The sequence below is a fragment of the Oncorhynchus keta genome, chromosome 4 (assembly GCF_023373465.1).
Source record: "Oncorhynchus keta strain PuntledgeMale-10-30-2019 chromosome 4, Oket_V2, whole genome shotgun sequence".
NCBI lineage: Eukaryota > Metazoa > Chordata > Actinopteri > Salmoniformes > Salmonidae > Oncorhynchus > Oncorhynchus keta.
In genome coordinates this window covers 16,618,125-16,639,107 of record NC_068424.1, presented here as the reverse complement: position 1 = coordinate 16,639,107, position 20,983 = coordinate 16,618,125, and the positions used below count along the sequence as shown (strand labels likewise).

Here is a 20,983-nt window from a genome sequence, read left to right as displayed (position 1 = left end):
TTCTTTTGTTCTGTTTTTGAATGAGCTGTTCTCTTTTGACATGAAGGTAGTTTAAACTTTGTAACTGTTATATGATTCATTGCTGAATTTTTGTTCACACCCTTGGGGTTATTTTACATTATAGCCATTACCATATATAAGATTGAATATTATCTGCTGTTGCCTTGTGTGGAGGTATGTATGTGTTATGCTACCTAGCTGATTTGAAACATTGTTAAAAGTATCAGGGCCATGGAACTTTCTCATGCTGGAAAAATACAGAAGGGAGGGCACATTCAGAGCGTGGGGTTGCGAGAACAAGCGGTCTTTTTGTTAGATAACAGGAGCAAGGTGCGAGATAACGGTATGGAGCATGAGACCCATCTTTCAGTTTTTGCAGCCATTTTAGGAGGGGGATCCAGTTGCTTTATTGATTAAGCTTCTCCATTGTATGTCGTGTCCCATCTGGGATGGGAAGGGGGAAATTATTTTTCTTTGTGGGCCATTTCCGTATAGACTTACCTTGTTTAGGCTATTTTTCCTTTTTGGATTATGTTTTCGTTTTTGCTTGGAGTAATGTATCTGGACTATATCACATCTCTTAGGAGATGTGAAGAGAGGGAATCACAACTTTTTCCTGCTGGAAAAAGTTGGCTTATGTGGACAATCATTTTACTTTTATTTTGAGCTGTTCTCCGCTCTGTTAAATGAGGGTTGTAAGTTCCTAGGTGGCTGGTAGCCAACTTAGTACATAGTGGGATTGAATGGAGAACATGATGGTAATACATATATATCTATTTCTGTTTAATACCGTGCCTTATTTCATAGTCCCTTTGGGAGAAGTTTCTCTTTGTGTATGGATCTAGTTAGGTTGTGTCACGTCTCTGGGGAGACGTGAAGAGAGGGATTTGTAGAGGAATGCTAATTCTTATGTAGGTGACATTACACTACTATAGCTGGGATAACGTATTTTCATAGTAAAACAGGTTGGGCCCCATACAGGATATTTCTCACACACACACTCACTTTGATCATCCAGAACACTGTCACAACAGGATACTCCTAGCCACAGGTGCTAGCCGGCAGTTCGGCCACAACTCCCCTGAAGATAGGGACGCACACACATTACACACGGACTCTTGAGGACAGGACAGGGACGCATACGCTCTTACACACTGACCCCAGAAGACAGGGACGACGCACATACAGTACACACATAGCTGCCGAGGACACCCAGATAAGACACCCACAGATTGGCAGAAAGCCTAGACTTAGAGACAAACTAGCACACACACATAATCTCCTTCCCAGCCGAACATTGTGTGACTGAAGATAGCGCACACACCAGATCTCCTTTTCAGCTGAACATGGTGTGACGACCAAGAACAGGCATGGCAGGATTCTACGATGATGGACAGACAACAGAGCCAATGCCGGATGACTACACCCCAGCCTGATCCAATCCGAAGATCCGATCTCCTAGAAATCAACCTACTTTCTGTACTGTATAAAACATGTATGCTGTCTAAATTAGGGGCTCTCTTTTTCTGACTCCCTCTGAGTTCAAGGAACAGAGCCCGTATACGCTGTACACAATACTTTTACTCTGAATAAACTGCAGATTGTTAAACTTTAACTCCTCGTCTGAACTGATCCTTGACCGACTCGCTCACCTAAGCATCTCACCTTTTACCAACACTATAGCTACTGAAACAGATGTCGTTTGGGGGAAGAACATTGTTTGCATCCATGAGCTAGCTAACTTTTTTTTATGACCAGCACTGTAGGTGTGCGAGACAACTTCACCAGCATCATTGCATACCTATCAATGAGTCGTTGTGACATATACAATACGAGTGATCGTGTAATCAATGTGTAATAACTACGTTAAATGTATGAACACGTTAAATTATGTTAAATGCAGTCATATGACACGTCTAATAGTGTTAAATATTTTTTGACACGCAAAGACCCAAAAGGCGTTCCATAGAAATCCTGGTTGAGAATGAAACGACAGAACAAATGAACGAAACAGGACAGCAAGTAAGTGAAAGAAATAGGTTTTGATGACATTTTACTGGTAATGGGGACATACGTACATGCCAACAAAATAACTTTTTGGTCAGTGCGGTGTGTGTGTGTGTGTGTGTGTAAACAAATTCTTATTTACAATGACAGCCTACCCCAGCCAAACCCCGATGACGCTGGGCCAATTGTGTGCCGCCCTATGGGACTCCCAATCACGCCCAGATGTGATGCAGCCTGGATTCAAACCAGGGACTGTAGTGACTATTTATAACTAACCTATTCGGTCTATGTTAATATCATTGACCCTGGCCACACTACTGTAGTAGGGGTTTGGTTTGCTAAGGCTGACGTTAGCTAGCTAGCCAATGCTCAGTTCATCCAACATCACTATTTTGTACGGCAAGTCGAACGGGGATAAAAACACCAGATTTCGGTATTGTGGAACAGCGACATTTGGTGGTGGCAAACTATAGTGCGCATCACAGGTGAGAGCACACGACACTTTTCCCCAACACAGTGGTGGAAAAAGTACTCATTGTCATACTTTAGTATGTAGTAGTACAGCTACCTTTTATATAAAATTACTCAAGTAAAAGTTAGTCACCCAGTAAAATACTACTTAAGTAAAAGTCTAAAAGTATTTGGTCCAAAATCTACTTAAGTATAAAAGTATTCATAATTTCAAATGCCTTATATTAAGCAAAGCAGATGGCACCATTTTCTTGTTTTTAAAATGTACGGATAGACAGGGGCACACTCCAACATAATTTACAAAAGTTGCATGCATTTAGTGAGTCATCCAGATCAGAGGCAAAAGGGATGACCCTATATTATCTTTAGGAATGTTGTGAAGTAAAAGTAAAATTTGTCAAAAATATAAATAGTAAATACCCCCCAAAACGACCTAGTTGTACTTAAAAAAATATATTTATTTAAGTACTTTACACCACTGCCAACACACTCAATAAAACTCAAGTAAAGCAGAAAAGCTTAACAGTGAACATTTATTTCTGGATACAAATTACAAAGTGTTTGAAATAGCAGTGTCTACTCAGATTATAGTAAATACATTGTTTCTGATTTATTTTTTATTTTCGAAATAGTCATCGTACAGGGTGTTTTTATCCACAATATTCTATAATTTATCCTACTGAGACTGAGGGCTGATTATAAATGCTGAGCTATGACAGACAGACAAGCCCTTTGCTTAATACAATACATTTGAAATGATTTCTACTTTTACTTTTGATACTTAAGTATATTTAGAACCAAATACTTTTAGACATTTACTTAAGTAGTATTTTACTAGGTGACGTTCACTTTTACTTGAGTAATTTTCTATTCAGGTATCTACACTTTTACTCAAGTATGACAAAGGTGTACTTTTTCCACCACTGTGTTGGGGAAGTGTGTCGTATGCTCTCACCTGTGATGCTCACTATAGTGTGCCACCACCAGATGTCGCTGTTGAGAAAAATATTGTTCCACAATACCGATAGTGTTTTTGTTGTCGTCCGACTTGCCGTACAAAAGCAAAGTCACCAGGAAGAGAAATGTCAAACGTTTGGAAACTGGTAACGGTTAAACTGTTATTTTTTTTGTATCTTGTATGATACATTCATGTTATCTTAGAATAGTACAGACTACAACATGACAACCGTAAAATACTGTTTAACAGAGTGATGTTGGTTGGGCTGAGCATAGGCTAGCTAGCTAACGTCAGCAAACCAAACCACTACAACAAGTGTGGCCAGGGTCAATGAAGTTAACATAGACAGAAGGGGTTAGTTTTCAATATTCAACATTAACTAGCTAGCCATATGTATCACGAGCTAAAAGAGAAGACGTTTTACGATCTGAATTCGCGATCAAAAATATAGTTAATCTCGTAAAACGTATTTTTATTAATAAATCTGGCCATGGCATTACTGGACAAACCGGGTATGTCCGGGTTTGTAAATATACTTAATATATTAGCCTTATTCTTTATTTTGTGCACTCGCGAATTATTCAGACCTCTTGCCCTTCCACATTTTGTTACGTTACAGCTTTATTCAAATATTGATTAAATTGTTTCCCCCCCTCAATCTCAACACAAAACCCTATAAGGACAAAGCAAAAACAGTTTGACATTTTTGCAAATTTAGTAGAAATAAAAAAATAAGGCTTACATAAGTATTCAGACCCTTTATTCAGTACTTTAAAGCACCTTTGGCAGCGATTACAGCCTCGAGTCTTCTTGGGTATGCTACAAGCTTGGCACACCTGTATTTGGAGAGTTTGTCCCATTCTTCTCTGCAGATCCTCTCAAGCTCTGTCAGGTTAGATGGGGAGCGTTGCTGCACAGCTATTTTCAAGTATCCAGAGATGATCGATCGGGCTCTGGCTCAAGGACATTCTCAACTCCATTGTCTTGACTGTGTGCTTAGGGTCGTTGTCCTGTTGGAAGGTGAACCTTCGCCCCAGTCTGGAACCGTTTATATTTCCCTCGATCCTGACTAGTATCCCAGTCCCTGCCACTGAAAAACATCCCAACAGCATGATGCTGCGGTGGATGGTGCCAGGTTTCCTCCCGGTATGACACTTGGCATTCAGGCCAAAGAGTTCAATCTTGGTTTCATCAGACCAGAGAATCTTGTTTCTCATGGTCTGAGTCCTTTTTTGGCAACCTCCAAGCGGGCTGTCATGTGACTCTTCCATTTGGCCACTACCATAAAGGCTTGATTGGTAGAGTGTTGCAGGGAGGGTTGTCCTTCTGGAAGGTTCTCCTATCTCCACAGAGGAACTCTGGAGCTTTGTCAGAGTGACCATCGGGTTCTTGGTCACCTCCCTGACGAAGTCCCTTCTCCCCTGATTTCTCAGTTTGGCCAGGTGGCCAGCTCTAGGAAGATTCTTGGTGGTTCCAAACTTCTTCTATTTAAGAATGATGGAGGCCACTGTGTTCTTGGGGACCTTCGATGCTGCAGACATTTTTTGGTACCCTTCCCCAGATCTGTGCATCGACACAATTCTGTCTCTGAGATCTACGTCCAATTCCTCGACCTCATGGCTTGGTTTTTGCTCTGACATGCACTGTCAACTGTGTGACCTTATATAGACAGGTGTGTGCCTTTCCAAATCATGTCCAATCAATTGAATTTACCACAGGTGGACTCAAATCAAGTCATCTCAAGGATGATCAATGGAAACAGGATGCACCTGAGCTCAATTTTGAGTCTCATAGCAAGGGTCTAAATACTTATGTAAATAAGGTATTTCTGTTTTTTATTTGTAATACTTTTGCAAACATTTTTTTTAAAACTGTTTTTGCTTTGTCATTATGAGGTATTGTGTGTAGATTGAGGACATTTTTTTTTATTTAATCCTTTTTAGAATAAGGCTGTAAATGTAACAAAATGTGGAAAAAGTCAAGGGTTCTGAATACCTGCCATGAATATCCTGACTCTTGCCATACATTTACCATAAAGTAATGATCCGGCATCATGATGTGTAACCATTGCCAGGTGCCGCAGTTTGCCGCTGTGTCAGGGGTCCTGGGTCTGATGACGGGCACTGGAACTGTCCTGGCCACCAGCGATGTGAAGAAGAAACCTGCAGCTCTGAGTCTCAGTATTGAAGAGGTAGTTAGTATGGCTGTTCTGTCTCCTCTCCGAGAACAATTATTTGGCAGTTATATGAAGGGACAGGTGACATGCGTGTCCAAGCTCATCTGCTAATAAGAGCTGTTTGGGTGGGTGCAGGCTCCCACAAGGCACTTTGCAGATAAAATTACTTAGACAGGAAAACGTTGCTGTAGGCTGCTTGATTGAAAAGTGTGTGTGTGTATTGCAGCTCCCGTCCCTCTATGTTACTCCAGAGCCGCAGCTCCGGTATGTGGAGCCAGAGGTGGGGCCAGTGGAACAGGGCGTGACCAAGCTGAGGAAATGGGCCGAGCCTTACACCAACCAGTGTCAGGTACACCCCTCTTCCTCAGAGATGTATGCCTCTTACTTACCTGTCAACTGGAACACAATGGGTGAATCTAGGCAATCTCATGTGGCACCTCTCTAATTTTATTTTGGAATCCTCAGATTTAAGGTTTGTGGTTCTTGTTTTCCTGTAGGTAACGGGTCTGGTTGCCCTGGAGAAAGCTGAGGTAGGTGACAGACACTGTCTACCAAGACTTGACACACTAACATACACACAATGAGTTATGCCTCATAGTAATGGCTGGAACGGAATACATGGAATGCTATCAAACACATTGATCCAGACTATTCCATTCCTGCCATTATTATGAGCTGTCCTCCGCTCAGCAGCTTCTTATGATTGAAGCATAGATTAAAGTTCTCTATCTCCTCTTTGTGATGTCATATCTTGTGAAACAGGAGGTCTACAGGACTGTAGAGCCCACTGTGAGCGCCTCCACCAGGACAGTGAGAGGTGAGAAGACACTCATATCATGCAGATACCTTTATATACACATACATAAACAAAACTGTGTCCTCTCTCTCTGTTTCTCTCTTTCTCAGAGACATATGAGTTCCTCAATGATCCTCCTCCGGACCTCTATCCCAGCGTCGGGGTGGTTGGCTTCTCTGGCTTCTTAGGATTGTACCTGGCCAAAGGTGATGTGTACGCGCACACACAACTAATTTATCGACGTCGGTTCAATTATTTGAAATCCATGTAATTTTTTCTTCTTCTGTGAGCTCGATATGCCATTACTCTAGAGAGAGATCAGATCAAGTTAGAACTCTGCCATGTAGTAGGAAGTTGTAGTTTTCAGCAGGCCAATATTCAACATAGTCACTAACTACAATGACCAGAATTCATTGCGAACTGCTGCCACTTGTCCTGGCAAGTCTGTAGATGGCTGGCTGGCTGCTACAGCCTGAGCAGAGATGTGATGATGACTTAGAATCCTTAGTTGCCACATCCATTGATATACACGGGTATGTGAAGACCCTTTCACATTAGTCGATTTGGCTATTTCAGCCACACCCGTTCCGTTGCTGACAGGTGTATGAAATCGAGCACACTGCCATGCAATCTCCATAGACAAACATTGGGAGTGGAATGGCCTTACTGATGAGTTCAGTTACTTTCAATGTGGGAGCAGTGGAAATGCGTTCTCTGGAGTGATGAATCTCGCTTCACCATTCAGCAGTCCAACTGACAAATCTGGGTTTGGCGGATGCCAAGAGAACGCTACCTACCCGAACGCATAGTGACAACTAAAGTTTGGTGGAGGAGGAATAATGGTCATGGGGTTGTTTTTCATGGTTCGGGCCCCTTAGTTCCAGTGAAGGAAAATCTTAACGCTACAGCATACAATGACATTCTAGACTATTCTGTGCTTCCAACTTTGTGGCAACAATTTGGGGAAGGCCCTTTACTGTTTCAGCATGACAATGCCCCCTTGCGCATGCAAGGTCCATACAGAAATGCTTTGTTGAGATTGGTGTGGAAGAACTTGACTGTCCTCCACAGAACCCTGACCTCAACCCCATCGAACACCTTTGGGATGAATTGGAACGCCGACTGTGAGCTAGACCTAATCGCCCAACATCAGTGCCCAACCTCAGTAATGCTCTTGTGGCTGAATGGAAGCAAGTCCCCGCAGCAATGTTCCAACATCTAATGGAAAGCCTTCCCAGAAGAGTGGAGGCTGTTATAGCAGCAGAAGGGAATAACTCCATATTATCACCCATGACTTTGTAATGAGATGTTCGAAGAGCAGCTGTCCACATCCAGGCCCATCCCTCAGCTTTTTACCACAGATGAGGCAGGATGTCCACTTTAATGTTTCAATTAAGGATTCTAGCTTTAAACTAAGGTGAAGAAATTATTGTTATTAAGTGATAAGCAGTAATGGGCAGTCACAACCATCATGGGACTTTTATTCATTGTTTATTTCTGTGTTACAGCATTCAACCCACAATGCATTTAATGTAATAATAAATCATCTAAAACCGGGACTATTTTTCTAAAACCGAACTGGAACTGGAACTGACCTCAAAAAGCACTAATCGCTCAGCACTACTCTGTGTCTCTAGGTTCCAGGGTGAAGAGGCTGGTGTTTCCTGTCGGGCTGATGGCTCTTAGTGCTTCCATGTTCTACCCCCAGCAAGCTGCCTCCTTAACCAAGGTGTGTGTGGGTGTGGGTGTGGGGTGAAATGTTAGTGTGTGTCTTCCATCCCTTTTTCCCCTCTCTCTAACGGGAAAGGCTGTGGTTTCCTGTAGGAAGTTCTGGCTGTGAAATAAGAGCGATTGTGTGTGGGGAGGGTACGTGATTGATAGTCTGCCCTTTGGTTTCAAAGCGGGGTGCCCTATTCTGGTGTGGATTCCTGGTATATTTTAGGCCTGTTTAATGTTGTTGTCTGAGAGAGGCAGACCCAGAGATAGAGAGGATACAGGTGTGTGTTTCTGTGTGCAACAACACAGCCAGATCAGACAGACAGGATGTATGATACAGCAGCAGGATAGGAAAGTGATGAGGAGACAGCCGTTCAGAGGGAGGGAGGAAAGCTGGGACCTCTGACTGCTGACTGGGGGGGGGGGTTTAATGGCTGTATTTCTGTGAGTTATGAATAGTTTAGACACTTAATGAGTGATTAGTGTGTGTTGGGTGTTTTTAAATGACATTTTGTGCACTAAATCTGTCACATGGTTTATCTGATTGAGGTCAGACTTCATAGGTGTTTCAATTTTGTGTGTGTGTGGTTGTCTCTATCTCAGGTGAGCAGGGACTCTGTGTACAGCTGGAGTCAGCAGGGTCGGGATGCTGTGCAGACGCTCTGGAAGGACCTGCCATTTGGCAAGGGCAAGGTTAGTCATCATGACAAAGAATCGAAAAAAAGATGTTTGAGATTCAGCTGAGGTGTGTTCAGTAATAATGATGTGTATTCCTGCTTCCTGTTTCCCCTCAGGCAGGCTGAGAAGACCGAGGACAAGAGCACTGCTAGCTGAGACAGAGCCTGGACACATCGCATGAGATTTTGAAAGTTAATGGCATCAAAGGTCCCAAAACAATCACATTTTGTTGCGTCATGGAACATTTGGTTCAAACGTAGAGGATAGGTTATAATTGGAGCCCGGCCGGTATATTGTTTCACCGATATTATCCATCTATATTAGCCGTAAAACCCAGGGTGTTTTATTTGACTTTGCGTGTTCATGTTGTGGGCCTAATGTTGTGTCAGAGTGTGTTTGGGTGTGTATGTTCAATCATGTGGTGTTCCTAGGTGTGGATTGTTGCTGGCCCTGTTCTCCTATGCCTTTTGTTTCATGAAATTGTGAAATCCTCAATGACTGATGTTAATATAGGGGATTAGGATTCTTGGCATGATAACAACGGTTGTCAGAGGAGTTGGACTGCAACTTCTGACAGAATCACCTATATTCACAACAGCCCTCTTTTCCCGAGAGTGTTTCCCTAGGTGGCAACGGTGTGACTCAAAGCTCCTCACGGTGCACGTAGTGTTGGCACACAAAACAGAAAAGTATTTGAATTTTGAAGGACGTTACATCATGTCATCACACCCACCAGTGGTGAGAGCATGTTATTACCATAATCTACTGTATGTCTAAATTGGTTGGAACCAGGCTCTTGTCGTAAAAATACTATTTGTTTTCAGTGATATAACCTGGCTTACTAGAGGTGATATAAACTCTCTAGTTCTGGGTGTTCTGTAACAGTGTGGATAGAAATCACATTCAACACTCCTATATGCACCGCTCCTCCATGGTGTACACACACCCTAGACAGAGCACCTTAACATACCGCTGTCTCTCCTGTAACATGATACATCACATTCCCTCTTGCTCAGTTACCTTGCCAACTAACCATGCCAACCTGTTGTAACCATGCCAATGGACACAGGAGACTCCTGTCAGCTGTCCTCTGACCTCGTTTCTGTGTTTCTGTCTACATCTTGTTGCTCAGGCTTGTTTTGGTTATGTTTATGTATTTATTTCTAAAGACATTCCCCCATCATTGATCCACCACAGAGTGCACTACGATAATGTTGCATAAATGATTTAAAAAGTTACAGATGTACTTCTACTGAAGAATATTTAAACGTGGTGTATATTTGAAGTATTTTGTGTTTCAGGTGATGATTTTCATTTTGAATTGGTTGATATTTGTATTGATTGTCTGTTCCCAGAAAACTACTGTCTATAAACAGAGATATGGCCCTAATAAACCAAACTCCTATATGATTGTGTTATTACAGTTAAACTTCAGCACATATTTACTGGTGCTGGATACATGGAAAGTCAGGGTCTGTGTATGCCTCTGGTGTTCTCACAAAGACACAGGGAGGGTAGTCTGTCCATGCTATGAGATAAGTGGGTCATGTCCAAAGGCTATTTTTCCAGATGTGTGTTATTGGTTATTCAAACAGGGATTTATCTTTCCTGCCTGTAAAACCATTTAACCATAAAACGTTCATCCGGAGAAAAAGATACGGCGAGGAACTACAGCAGTTCTAGCCTGTCCCACATTTTGATGTACTTTAGCCAACTCCTCTTCCAACACTACCTGATGGGACCAGGTTAACAACACTACCTGATGGGACCAGGTTAACAACACTACCTGATGGGACCAGGTTAACAACACTACCTGATGGGACCAGGTTAACAACACTACCTGATGGGACCAGGTTAACAACACTACCTGATGGGACCAGGTTAACAACACTACCTGATGGGACCAGGTTAACAACACTACCTGATGGGACCAGGTTAACAACACTACCTGATGGGACCAGGTTAACAACACACTACCTGATGGGACCAGGTTAACAACACTACCTGATGGGACCAGGTTAAACAACACTACCTGATGGGACCAGGTTTAACAACACTACCTGATGGGACCAGGTTAACAACACTACCTGATGGGACCAGGTTAACAACACTACCTGATGGGACCAGGTTAACAACACTACCTGATGGGACCAGGTTAACAACACTACCTGATGGGACCAGGTTAACAACACTACCTGATGGGACCAGGTTAACAACACTACCTGATGGGACCAGGTTAACAACACTACCTGATGGGACCAGGTTAACAACACTACCTGATGGGACCAGGTTAACAACACTACCTGATGGGACCAGGTTAACAACACTACCTGATGGGACCAGGTTAACAACACTACCTGATGGACCAGGTTAACAACACTACCTGATGGGACCAGGTTAACAACACTACCTGATGGGACCAGGTTAACAACACTACCTGATGGGACCAGGTTAACAACACTACCTGATGGGACCAGGTTAACAACACTACCTGATGGGACCAGGTTAACAACACTACCTGATGGGACCAGGTTAACAACACTACCTGATGGGACCAGGTTAACAACACTACCTGATGGGACCAGGTTAACAACACTACCTGATGGGACCAGGTTAACAACACTACCTGATGGGACCAGGTTAACAACACTACCTGATGGGACCAGGTTAACAACACTACCTGATGGGACCAGGTTAACAACACTACCTGATGGGACCAGGTTAACAACACTACCTGATGGGACCAGGTTAACACAACACTACCTGATGGGACCAGGTTAAGTTAACAACACTACCTGATGGGACCAGGTTAGGTTAACAACACTACCTGATGGGACCAGGTTAGGTTAACAACACTACCTGATGGGACCAGGTTAAACAACACTACCTGATGGGACCAGGTTAAGTTAACAACACTACCTGATGGGACCAGGTTAACAACACTACCTGATGGGACCAGGTTAACAACAACACTACCTGATGGGACCAGGTTAACAACACTACCTGATGGGACCAGGTTAACAACACTACCTGATGGGACCAGGTTAACAACACTACCTGATGGGACCAGGTTAACAACACTACCTGATGGGACCAGGTTAACAACACTACCTGATGGGACCAGGTTAACAACACTACCTGATGGGACCAGGTTAACAACACTACCTGATGGGACCAGGTTAACAACACTACCTGATGGGACCAGGTTAAACAACACTACCTGATGGGACCAGGTTAACAACACTACCTGATGGGACCAGGTTAAACAACACTACCTGATGGGACCAGGTTAACAACACTACCTGATGGGACCAGGTTAACAACACTACCTGATGGGACCAGGTTAACAACACTACCTGATGGGACCAGGTTAACAACACTACCTGATGGGACCAGGTTAACAACACTACCTGATGGGACCAGGTTAACAACACTACCTGATGGGACCAGGTTAACAACACTACCTGATGGGACCAGGTTAACAACACTACCTGATGGGACCAGGTTAACAACACTACCTGATGGGACAACACACTACCTGATGGGACCAGGTTAACAACACTACCTGATGGGACCAGGTTAACAACACTACCTGATGGGACCAGGTTAACAACACTACCTGATGGGACCAGGTTAACAACACTACCTGATGGGACCAGGTTAACAACACTACCTGATGGGACCAGGTTAACAACACTACCTGATGGGACCAGGTTAACAACACTACCTGATGGGACCAGGTTAACAACACTACCTGATGGGACCAGGTTAACAGGTGATGGGACCAGGTTAACAACACTACCTGATGGGACCAGGTTAACAACACTACCTGATGGGACCAGGTTAACAACACTACCTGATGTTAACAACACTACCTGATGGGACCAGGTTAGGTTAACAACACTACCTGATGGGACCAGGTTAACAACACTACCTGATGGGACCAGGTTAACAACACTACCTGATGGGACCAGGTTAACAACACTACCTGATGGGACCAGGTTAACAACACTACCTGATGGGACCAGGTTAACAACACTACCTGATGGGACCAGGTTAACAACACTACCTGATGGGACCAGGTTAACAACACTACCTGATGGGACCAGGTTAACAACACTACCTGATGGGACCAGGTTAACAACACTACCTGATGGGACCACTACCTGATGGGACCAGGTTAACAACACTACCTGATGGGACCAGGTTAACAACACTACCTGATGGGACCAGGTTAACAACACTACATGATGGGACCAGGTTAACAACACTACCTGATGGGACCAGGTTAACAACACTACCTGATGGGACCAGGTTAACAACACTACCTGATGGGACCAGGTTAACAACACTACCTGATGGGACCAGGTTAACAACACTACCTGATGGGACCAGGTTAACAACACTACCTGATGGGACCAGGTTAAGTTAACAACACTACCTGATGGGACCAGGTTAACAACACTACCTGATGGGACCAGGTTAACAACACTACCTGATGGGACCAGGTTAACAACACTACCTGATGGGACCAGGTTAACAACACTACCTGATGGGACCAGGTTAACAACACTACCTGATGGGACCAGGTTAACAACACTACCTGATGGGACCAGGTTAACAACACTACCTGATGGGACCAGGTTAACAACACTACCTGATGGGACCAGGTTAACAACACTACCTGATGGGACCAGGTTAACAACACTACCTGATGGGACCAGGTTAAGTTAACAACACTACCTGATGGGACCAGGTTAAGTTAACAACACTACCTGATGGGACCAGGTTAAGTTAACAACACTACCTGATGGGACCAGGTTAACAACACTACCTGATGGGACCAGGTTAACAACACTACCTGATGGGACCAGGTTAAGTTAACAACACTACCTGATGGGACCAGGTTAACAACACTACCTGATGGGACCAGGTTAACAACACTACCTGATGGGACCAGGTTAAGTTAACAACACTACCTGATGGGACCAGGTTAAGTTAACAACACTACCTGATGGGACCAGGTTAACAACACTACCTGATGGGACCAGGTTAACAACACTACCTGATGGGACCAGGTTAACAACACTACCTGATGGGACCAGGTTAACAACACTACCTGATGGGACCAGGTTAACAACACTACCTGATGGGACCAGGTTAACAACACTACCTGATGGGACCAGGTTAACAACACTACCTGATGGGACCAGGTTAACAACACTACCTGATGGGACCAGGTTAAGTTAACAACACTACCTGATGGGACCAGGTTAAGTTAACAACACTACCTGATGGGACCAGGTTAACAACACTACCTGATGGGACCAGGTTAAGTTAACAACACTACCTGATGGGACCAGGTTAACAACACTACCTGATGGGACCAGGTTAACAACACTACCTGATGGGACCAGGTTAACAACACTACCTGATGGGACCAGGTTAACAACACTACCTGATGGGACCAGGTTAACAACACTACCTGATGGGACCAGGTTAACAACACTACCTGATGGGACCAGGTTAACAACACTACCTGATGGGACCAGGTTAACAACACTACCTGATGGGACCAGGTTAACAACACTACCTGATGGGACCAGGTTAACAACACTACCTGATGGGACCAGGTTAAGTTAACAACACTACCTGATGGGACCAGGTTAAGTTAACAACACTACCTGATGGGACCAGGTTAACAACACTACCTGATGGGACCAGGTTAACAACACTACCTGATGGGACCAGGTTAACAACACTACCTGATGGGACCAGGTTAACAACACTACCTGATGGGACCAGGTTAACAACACTACCTGATGGGACCAGGTTAACTACACTACCTGATGGGACCAGGTTAACAACACTACCTGATGGGACCAGGTTAACAACACTACCTGATGGGACCAGGTTAACAACACTACCTGATGGGACCAGGTTAACAACACTACCTGATGGGACCAGGTTAACAACACTACCTGATGGGACCAGGTTAACAACACTACCTGATGGGACCAGGTTAACAACACTACCTGATGGGACCAGGTTAACAACACTACCTGATGGGACCAGGTTAACAACACTACCTGATGGGACCAGGTTAACAACACTACCTGATGGGACCAGGTTAACAACACTACCTGATGGGACCAGGTTAAACAACACTACCTGATGGGACCAGGTTAACAACACTACCTGATGGGACCAGGTTAAGTTAACAACACTACCTGATGGGACCAGGTTAGTTAACAACACTACCTGATGGGACCAGGTTAACAACACTACATGATGGGACCAGGTTAACAACACTACATGATGGAACCAGGTTAACAACACTACCTGATGGGACCAGGTTAACAACACTACATGATGGGACCAGGTTAACAACACTACCTGATGGGACCAGGTTAACAACACTACCTGATGGGACCAGGTTAACAACACTACCTGATGGGACCAGGTTAACAACACTACCTGATGGGACCAGGTTAACAACACTACCTGATGGGACCAGGTTAACAACACTACCTGATGGGACCAGGTTAACAACACTACCTGATGGGACCAGGTTAAGTTAACAACACTACCTGATGGGACCAGGTTAAGTTAACAACACTACCTGATGGGACCAGGTTAAGTTAACAACACTACCTGATGGGACCAGGTTAAGTTAACAACACTACTAAACGTACTGAATCTGCTGTAACCCTTTGGTGGGAGTTACACAATGTTCACTAGTTGTTTTGACGTAGACAGTCCAGTTTAACTCTGCAGTGAGGGTGAGCGAGTGAGTGATAGGTGAGTTGGGGGTGGGAGTGTTGGTTGGTATGACTTGACCCTCAACCTTATCCATCATGCCTTGGCATGTGTCACTCACTGGGGTCATGTTTGCGTGGCTGTGAATGCCTGTGTATAATAATGTCTATTTGTGCAACAGAGTGAACACCTGTGCTAGAATAGAACATTGTGTTTAGTTTGAAAAGGGTTAGAAAAGCTCTCAAGGCCTCATGGGGAGTTAGTGTTTAATCTCCCTGGTGTGTCTTTAGATGGAAACATCACAGGCTCTCTCTCAGCCTCAGCCAATGGTTAATCAGTAACGGGGCACCGTTTAGAACTCTGGACATAAACAAGTCAGGTTCAAAGGTCAGCGAGGCTCATGGGGAATCTAGGATGAAAATATTCCCTGTCTGGAGATAAAGGATGCTGTCTCTTTTTCCCTCTTCTCTTCTGTCTCAGATGTTCAGTGCATTCGGAAAATATTCAGACCCATTGACTTTTTTCACAATTTTTTACGTTACAGCCTTATTCTAAGGTTGATTCAATTGATTGTTTTCCCCCTCATCAACCTACACACAATAGCCCATAATGACAAAGCAAAAACAGGTTTTTAGATATTTTTAAAAATAAACTGAAATATCACATTTACATAAGTATTCAGACCCTTTACTCAGTACTTTGTTGAAGCACCTTTGGCAGCAATTAGTCTCAAATATTCTTGGGTAGGATGCTACAAGCTTGGCACACCTGTATTTGGGCAGTTTCTCAGAGTTGTTCTCTGCAGATCCTCAAGCTCTGTCAGGTTGGATGGGGAGCGTTGCTGCACAGCTATTTTCAGGTCTCCAGAGATGGTAGATCGGGTTCAAGTCTGGGCTCTGGCTGGGCCACTCAAGAACATTCAAAGACTCGTCTCAAAGCCACTGCTGTGTGCTTAGGGTCGTTGTCCTGTTGGAAGGACAACAGACCTTTGCCCCAGTCTGAGATATTGAGCAGGTTTTCAAGGATCTCTGTACTTTGATCTGTTCATCTTTCCCTCAATCCTGACTAGTTTTCCAGTCCCTGCCACTGAAAAACATCCCCACAGCATGATGCTGCCACCACCATGCTTCAATTTAGGGATGGTTCCAGGTTCCGCAAGAATTTAAGCTTGGCATTCAGGCCAAAGAGAATCTTGTTTCTCATGGTTAGAGTCCTTTAGGTGGCTTTTGGCAAACTCTAAGCGGGCTGGGGTGGCTTGTCTGGCCACTCTTCCATAAAGGCCTGATTGGTGGAGTACTGCAGAGATGAGAGAACCTTCATCTCCACAAAGGAACTCTGGAGCACTGTCAGAGTGACCATCAGGTTCTCTCACCTCCCTGACGAAGGCAATTTTCCCTATTGTCTCGTTTGGCCGGGCGGCCAGCTCTAGGAACAGTCTTGGTTCCAAACTTGCATTTAAGAATGGAGGCCAGTGTTCTTGGGGTCCTTCAATGCTGCAGAAGTGTTTTGATATTGTTCCCTTAACACAAACTAGTCTCGGCGCTATACAGACAATTCCTTCCTCATGGCTTGGTTTTTACACAGACAACTGTGCCTCAAAATCATGTACAATCAATTGAGTTTACCTCAGGTGGACTCCAATCAAGTTGTAGAAACATTGATGATAAATGGAAGGATGCGCCTCAGCTCAATTTGAGTCTCATTAAAAGATATGAACACTAATGCAAGTAAGGTTTGTTAATTTTGTTCGCCACATTTTCTGAAGACCCGTTTTCACTTTGCCATTATGGGGTAGTGTGTAGACTAAAGAAAATTGAATTTACGCAACTCGAGTAAAGGCTGTAAGGTAACAAAATGTGGGAACTAAGTCACACTTGGTCCTGCCCCATTGATGTCCGTTGTATTTAATGGAGTAACGCCAAAGAAACATTTCCAGGAGCCATTTGAGTTTAGGAAGATTGCGTGGAGTACAAGTGTCTAGATTGACAGGTTTACAGTAAAGAGGAACCATCCTACCTGGGCAAGGGGTTGGAGACCGTGTTTAGAGAATATTACAGACTCCACTGGGCCACTACAGGTTTGGCTTCTGACCGTTTGAACATTCACTGCAGCAATGCCTGAATAGACATCCCACTGATATGATTTCTACACTCCTGGTTTCTGCTAGATCTGACTAGGATGTGTGTGTGAGCATTAGACACCAACAGTTTAGTGTCTTGCCACGATCAGTGCAGTAACCAAGTGTTCCTCGCTGTAGACTAACAGACCATACATCCCCTTTCACAGAGAAGGTATGACAGAGGTGGAAGAGAAAGACAAGGCTGCATACAAGTGTCTTGATGACATTCTGAAATGACTCCCACGAGAGCCGGAGGGTGAAGGGAGGTAGGTCATATGAAGTGATGCATGTTGTGTAAAGCCCTCCCCTACCACACCATCATGATCCCCAACCTCACCTGCATTAGGGGCCAGGGATTTCATTTCCCCACTTAGCTCTAGAGAAATCAGTCACCACACAAATGTGCTCTGAAACTTTTAATTACACCAACAAACATTCAAAATAGAGAACACTAGGAATCCTAAGGTGTTGACTAGCAGAAAAAAAAATACATACTACTACTACAACAACAACGATGGCTTCAGATAAAATCTAAACGGAACCCTAAATTAAGTTAGTACACATATGATTAGTAATGTTTAATGCCCCTTTTTATAGTAATCTGTCAGTAGTCACACCCCCCCACCCAACTGCTGAAGTGAGAGACGGGTCAATTTAATTAGCCTAAGTCTCTCACTCCCATCTTTCTATGTGTCTTGGGGCCAGCTCACTCTTCGGGGCCGGAGGACATCTTGAGGAGGGAGCTCTTGTCGATCTTGAAGAGTCTCCATCCCTCCTCCAGAGAGAGGTCAGCTGCGCCACGACGCTTGTAGAATTCTATCGACGCCTGGTTGCCCTCGGCGACAATGAAGTGCATGCTGCTGCAGCGAGTCTTGACTGCTGTCTGAGGGGGGAGAGGGGAAGGGGGGCGGGTGTTAGCACACATGCATCTGACAGCGAGCCCCCCCCGACATCTAAATCAGCATTTCCTGCAAACACCATCTTATACCTACAGCTCTTTTCCCCAACACATTCATTAATCATTTCAACAGCAATAACCAAAAACACACAGAAGAACATAAGTCTTTACAAAGAATAACTCACTGGAATGGGCTCAATATGGGATTCTGTTTGAGTCATTTACCTAATTATACAACAGGATTTCTGGCCAGAGCCGTGTAACTGACTGACAGCTCCCATCTAGTTGTTACCATGTTTGTACAGGGTCATAACTCCAAAGTTACTCACATGACTGAGGAGCTTGAGGATCTCTGAGCCGATGCCAAACCCTGGTGGATGGATGACAGAATGAGATAATAGTTACTGGTCAGGTCAGAGAGGAAAGAGAGCAACAGAGTAGGAGGGGAAAATAGTTACTTTGCTTACCCCTGTACTCTTCCATGACAAAGAAGTCTTCCAGGTAAAGCAGCTTGCCGATCCAGGGGTCATAGGTGAAGTAGTACATGGCAAACCCAATCACCACAGGAGCTGGACACAGAAGTAAACCCACACATAAAAACAAGCCAGATGTAATGTAACAGAGCTCGTACCGGAGTTACCCAGGTAGCTAATGGTCAGTTGAGCATTTCCCTAAATGTTTAAGGGTGTTGAGGACTTGGAGGGGCAGAGCTGCGCATATATCCATGGTTAAGATTAACCTGTACTTTCAGCAGTTAACTCAGTCTGGTTGCCAGGGGACTGTGTAAAGAGGAGATATTGGTTGTGTTGTGAGAACTGACGCGTGGAGACAGGCTACTCTGGCTCAGAGAAGCTTCCAACGGAAGTTGGTTAGCGGGTGTGTGTCATTCAAGTGTGTCTGGCCTACATCGGCGTGACATCCACACCATAACAGGAAGTAGGCCTAGACATACAAACCAGCCTTCGCTAAGAGAAATGTGAGAGCGTACAGCAACAATGTTTCAAAGACGACAACCGTCATATCATTATGTATCACATCATAACTATTGTAAGGAAATGGGTGTGTATGTATAGAGTAAGGACAGAACATTACTGTATGTCCTGTACAAACTGGGCTAACAGGTTTGATGTATGTATGGCATAGGGGAAGGTACATACTAGGGATTCCTATGGCGCAGGAACATATGCATATGAGAGGCACCATGTCAGTCACACCCATCTGATAGTTTGCTATAATACTTATGTCACTCAGCATATCCAGCCAATCCTCAGATACAGGTGTGCTCCACGGAATAGATGGGATTATTGGAGATATAGAATCTCACCGTTGTTGCTCTGCTTCTCACTGGGTACTTCCGCCACGATGCAGTGGTAAAATGGATGGTCACCGAATCCGTCCTCGAGCAGATCTGTTAACACAAACGTAAAACAAAAAACGCCTTATAAACTCTGCAGTCACACCGTGCTCGAGACAAATGATTAGCTATAATTCACGCTCACCTTTCTCAGTCAGTATCACTTGATCTTCCATGTCTTCGTATTTAGCCAGTTCCTGAACAGAAGAAACATTTCAAAATCAATACCCAAGAGAAGGTCATAAGAAGAGTTTATAAATCACTGAGAACTGACCGGCAACGAAGAGAACAGCGTTTAACATTATAACCACGTTAGATAAACTGGCTCGTTGCCAATGTAATAAAGGCAAAGGTACAAAACTACAGCACGAACTGTGATACCTACTGATATGCAGCATAAATTGCCGGTATTTATGTCACCTTCAAAACAGACAAACATTTGCGGAGTCTCAATGCAGTCAAACAAAACGGTTTCGACTGGGCTTAGCCTAGCCAGGGCTACAAGATAACAACAAAGTACGGGTCAACTCCTTGGGGGGGGGGGGGTTAGGCCTACCTTTATGAGTCGCAGTATGTCAGGCACATCTTTGGGTTCAGCTTTTCGCAATTTAAAACGATCCATTTTCTTCTTTTACTCTTTTTCCCTTTTCTCACTAAACCTCTGTATGTGAAGTGAAGCAGGAGAAGTTTCTTCATTCGCGTCCCAGGAGTTTAAACCTCCGCAGTCAGTCTGGGATCCTGACGCCTATGTCGGGAGAGTTTTCATGCAGCAGGGACCTGTCTGGGTCGGATCAGCTGGACTAGATCGTTCTTTGTCTCTCACAAGGGTTTTATAGGGGCTCGTGGGGGTTGGGGCGGTTAACCGGAACTCGGTCATTTTTGGCCAATTGGAATGAGGGATCTAGGAGACGTCACGAGTTTCGCTGTTGTTTTCATTGGATGCTTTCTCCGGTCACGAGATATTGACAACAAATTATAGTTTACTAACTGTATCTAGCCTACTCTGTATTTGAGCACGTTTTTAAATGTAATTACTATAATATAATTACTG

At 44.1% G+C, this 20,983-nt stretch overlaps 2 protein-coding genes across 5 annotated transcripts; one reads left to right on the top strand and one right to left on the bottom strand.

Moving 5' to 3' along the window:
- The first annotated feature begins 1,859 nt into the window (after window positions 1-1,859).
- LOC118369833 (MICOS complex subunit MIC26) lies at window positions 1,860-10,209 on the top strand. Of its 4 annotated transcripts, none has more exons than XM_035754576.2 (9): window positions 1,860-2,022; window positions 5,511-5,627; window positions 5,839-5,961; window positions 6,110-6,142; window positions 6,375-6,429; window positions 6,519-6,614; window positions 8,046-8,137; window positions 8,728-8,817; window positions 8,923-10,209. In XM_035754576.2, the coding sequence occupies exons 1-9, from the start codon at window positions 2,002-2,004 to the stop codon at window positions 8,956-8,958; spliced, it is 663 nt and encodes a 220-aa protein (XP_035610469.1). In that variant the 5' UTR covers window positions 1,860-2,001; the 3' UTR covers window positions 8,959-10,209. The 4 variants fall into 4 exon arrangements, with proteins under 4 accessions (XP_035610469.1, XP_052358168.1, XP_035610462.1 ...); XM_052502208.1 differs by having other exon boundaries at window positions 1,869-2,022; window positions 8,919-10,209; XM_035754569.1 differs by lacking the exon at window positions 1,860-2,022 and adding an exon at window positions 3,440-3,581.
- A 7,874-nt stretch (window positions 10,210-18,083) lies between these two features.
- On the bottom strand, window positions 18,084-20,753 carry LOC118369830 (diamine acetyltransferase 1-like). The gene is made up of 6 exons (XM_035754560.2): window positions 20,489-20,753; window positions 20,078-20,129; window positions 19,903-19,986; window positions 19,046-19,147; window positions 18,908-18,948; window positions 18,084-18,563 (listed from the first exon to the last, which is right to left on the bottom strand). The coding sequence occupies exons 1-6, from the start codon at window positions 20,552-20,554 to the stop codon at window positions 18,387-18,389; spliced, it is 522 nt and encodes a 173-aa protein (XP_035610453.1). The 5' UTR covers window positions 20,555-20,753; the 3' UTR covers window positions 18,084-18,386.
- Window positions 20,754-20,983: the final 230 nt, after the last annotated feature.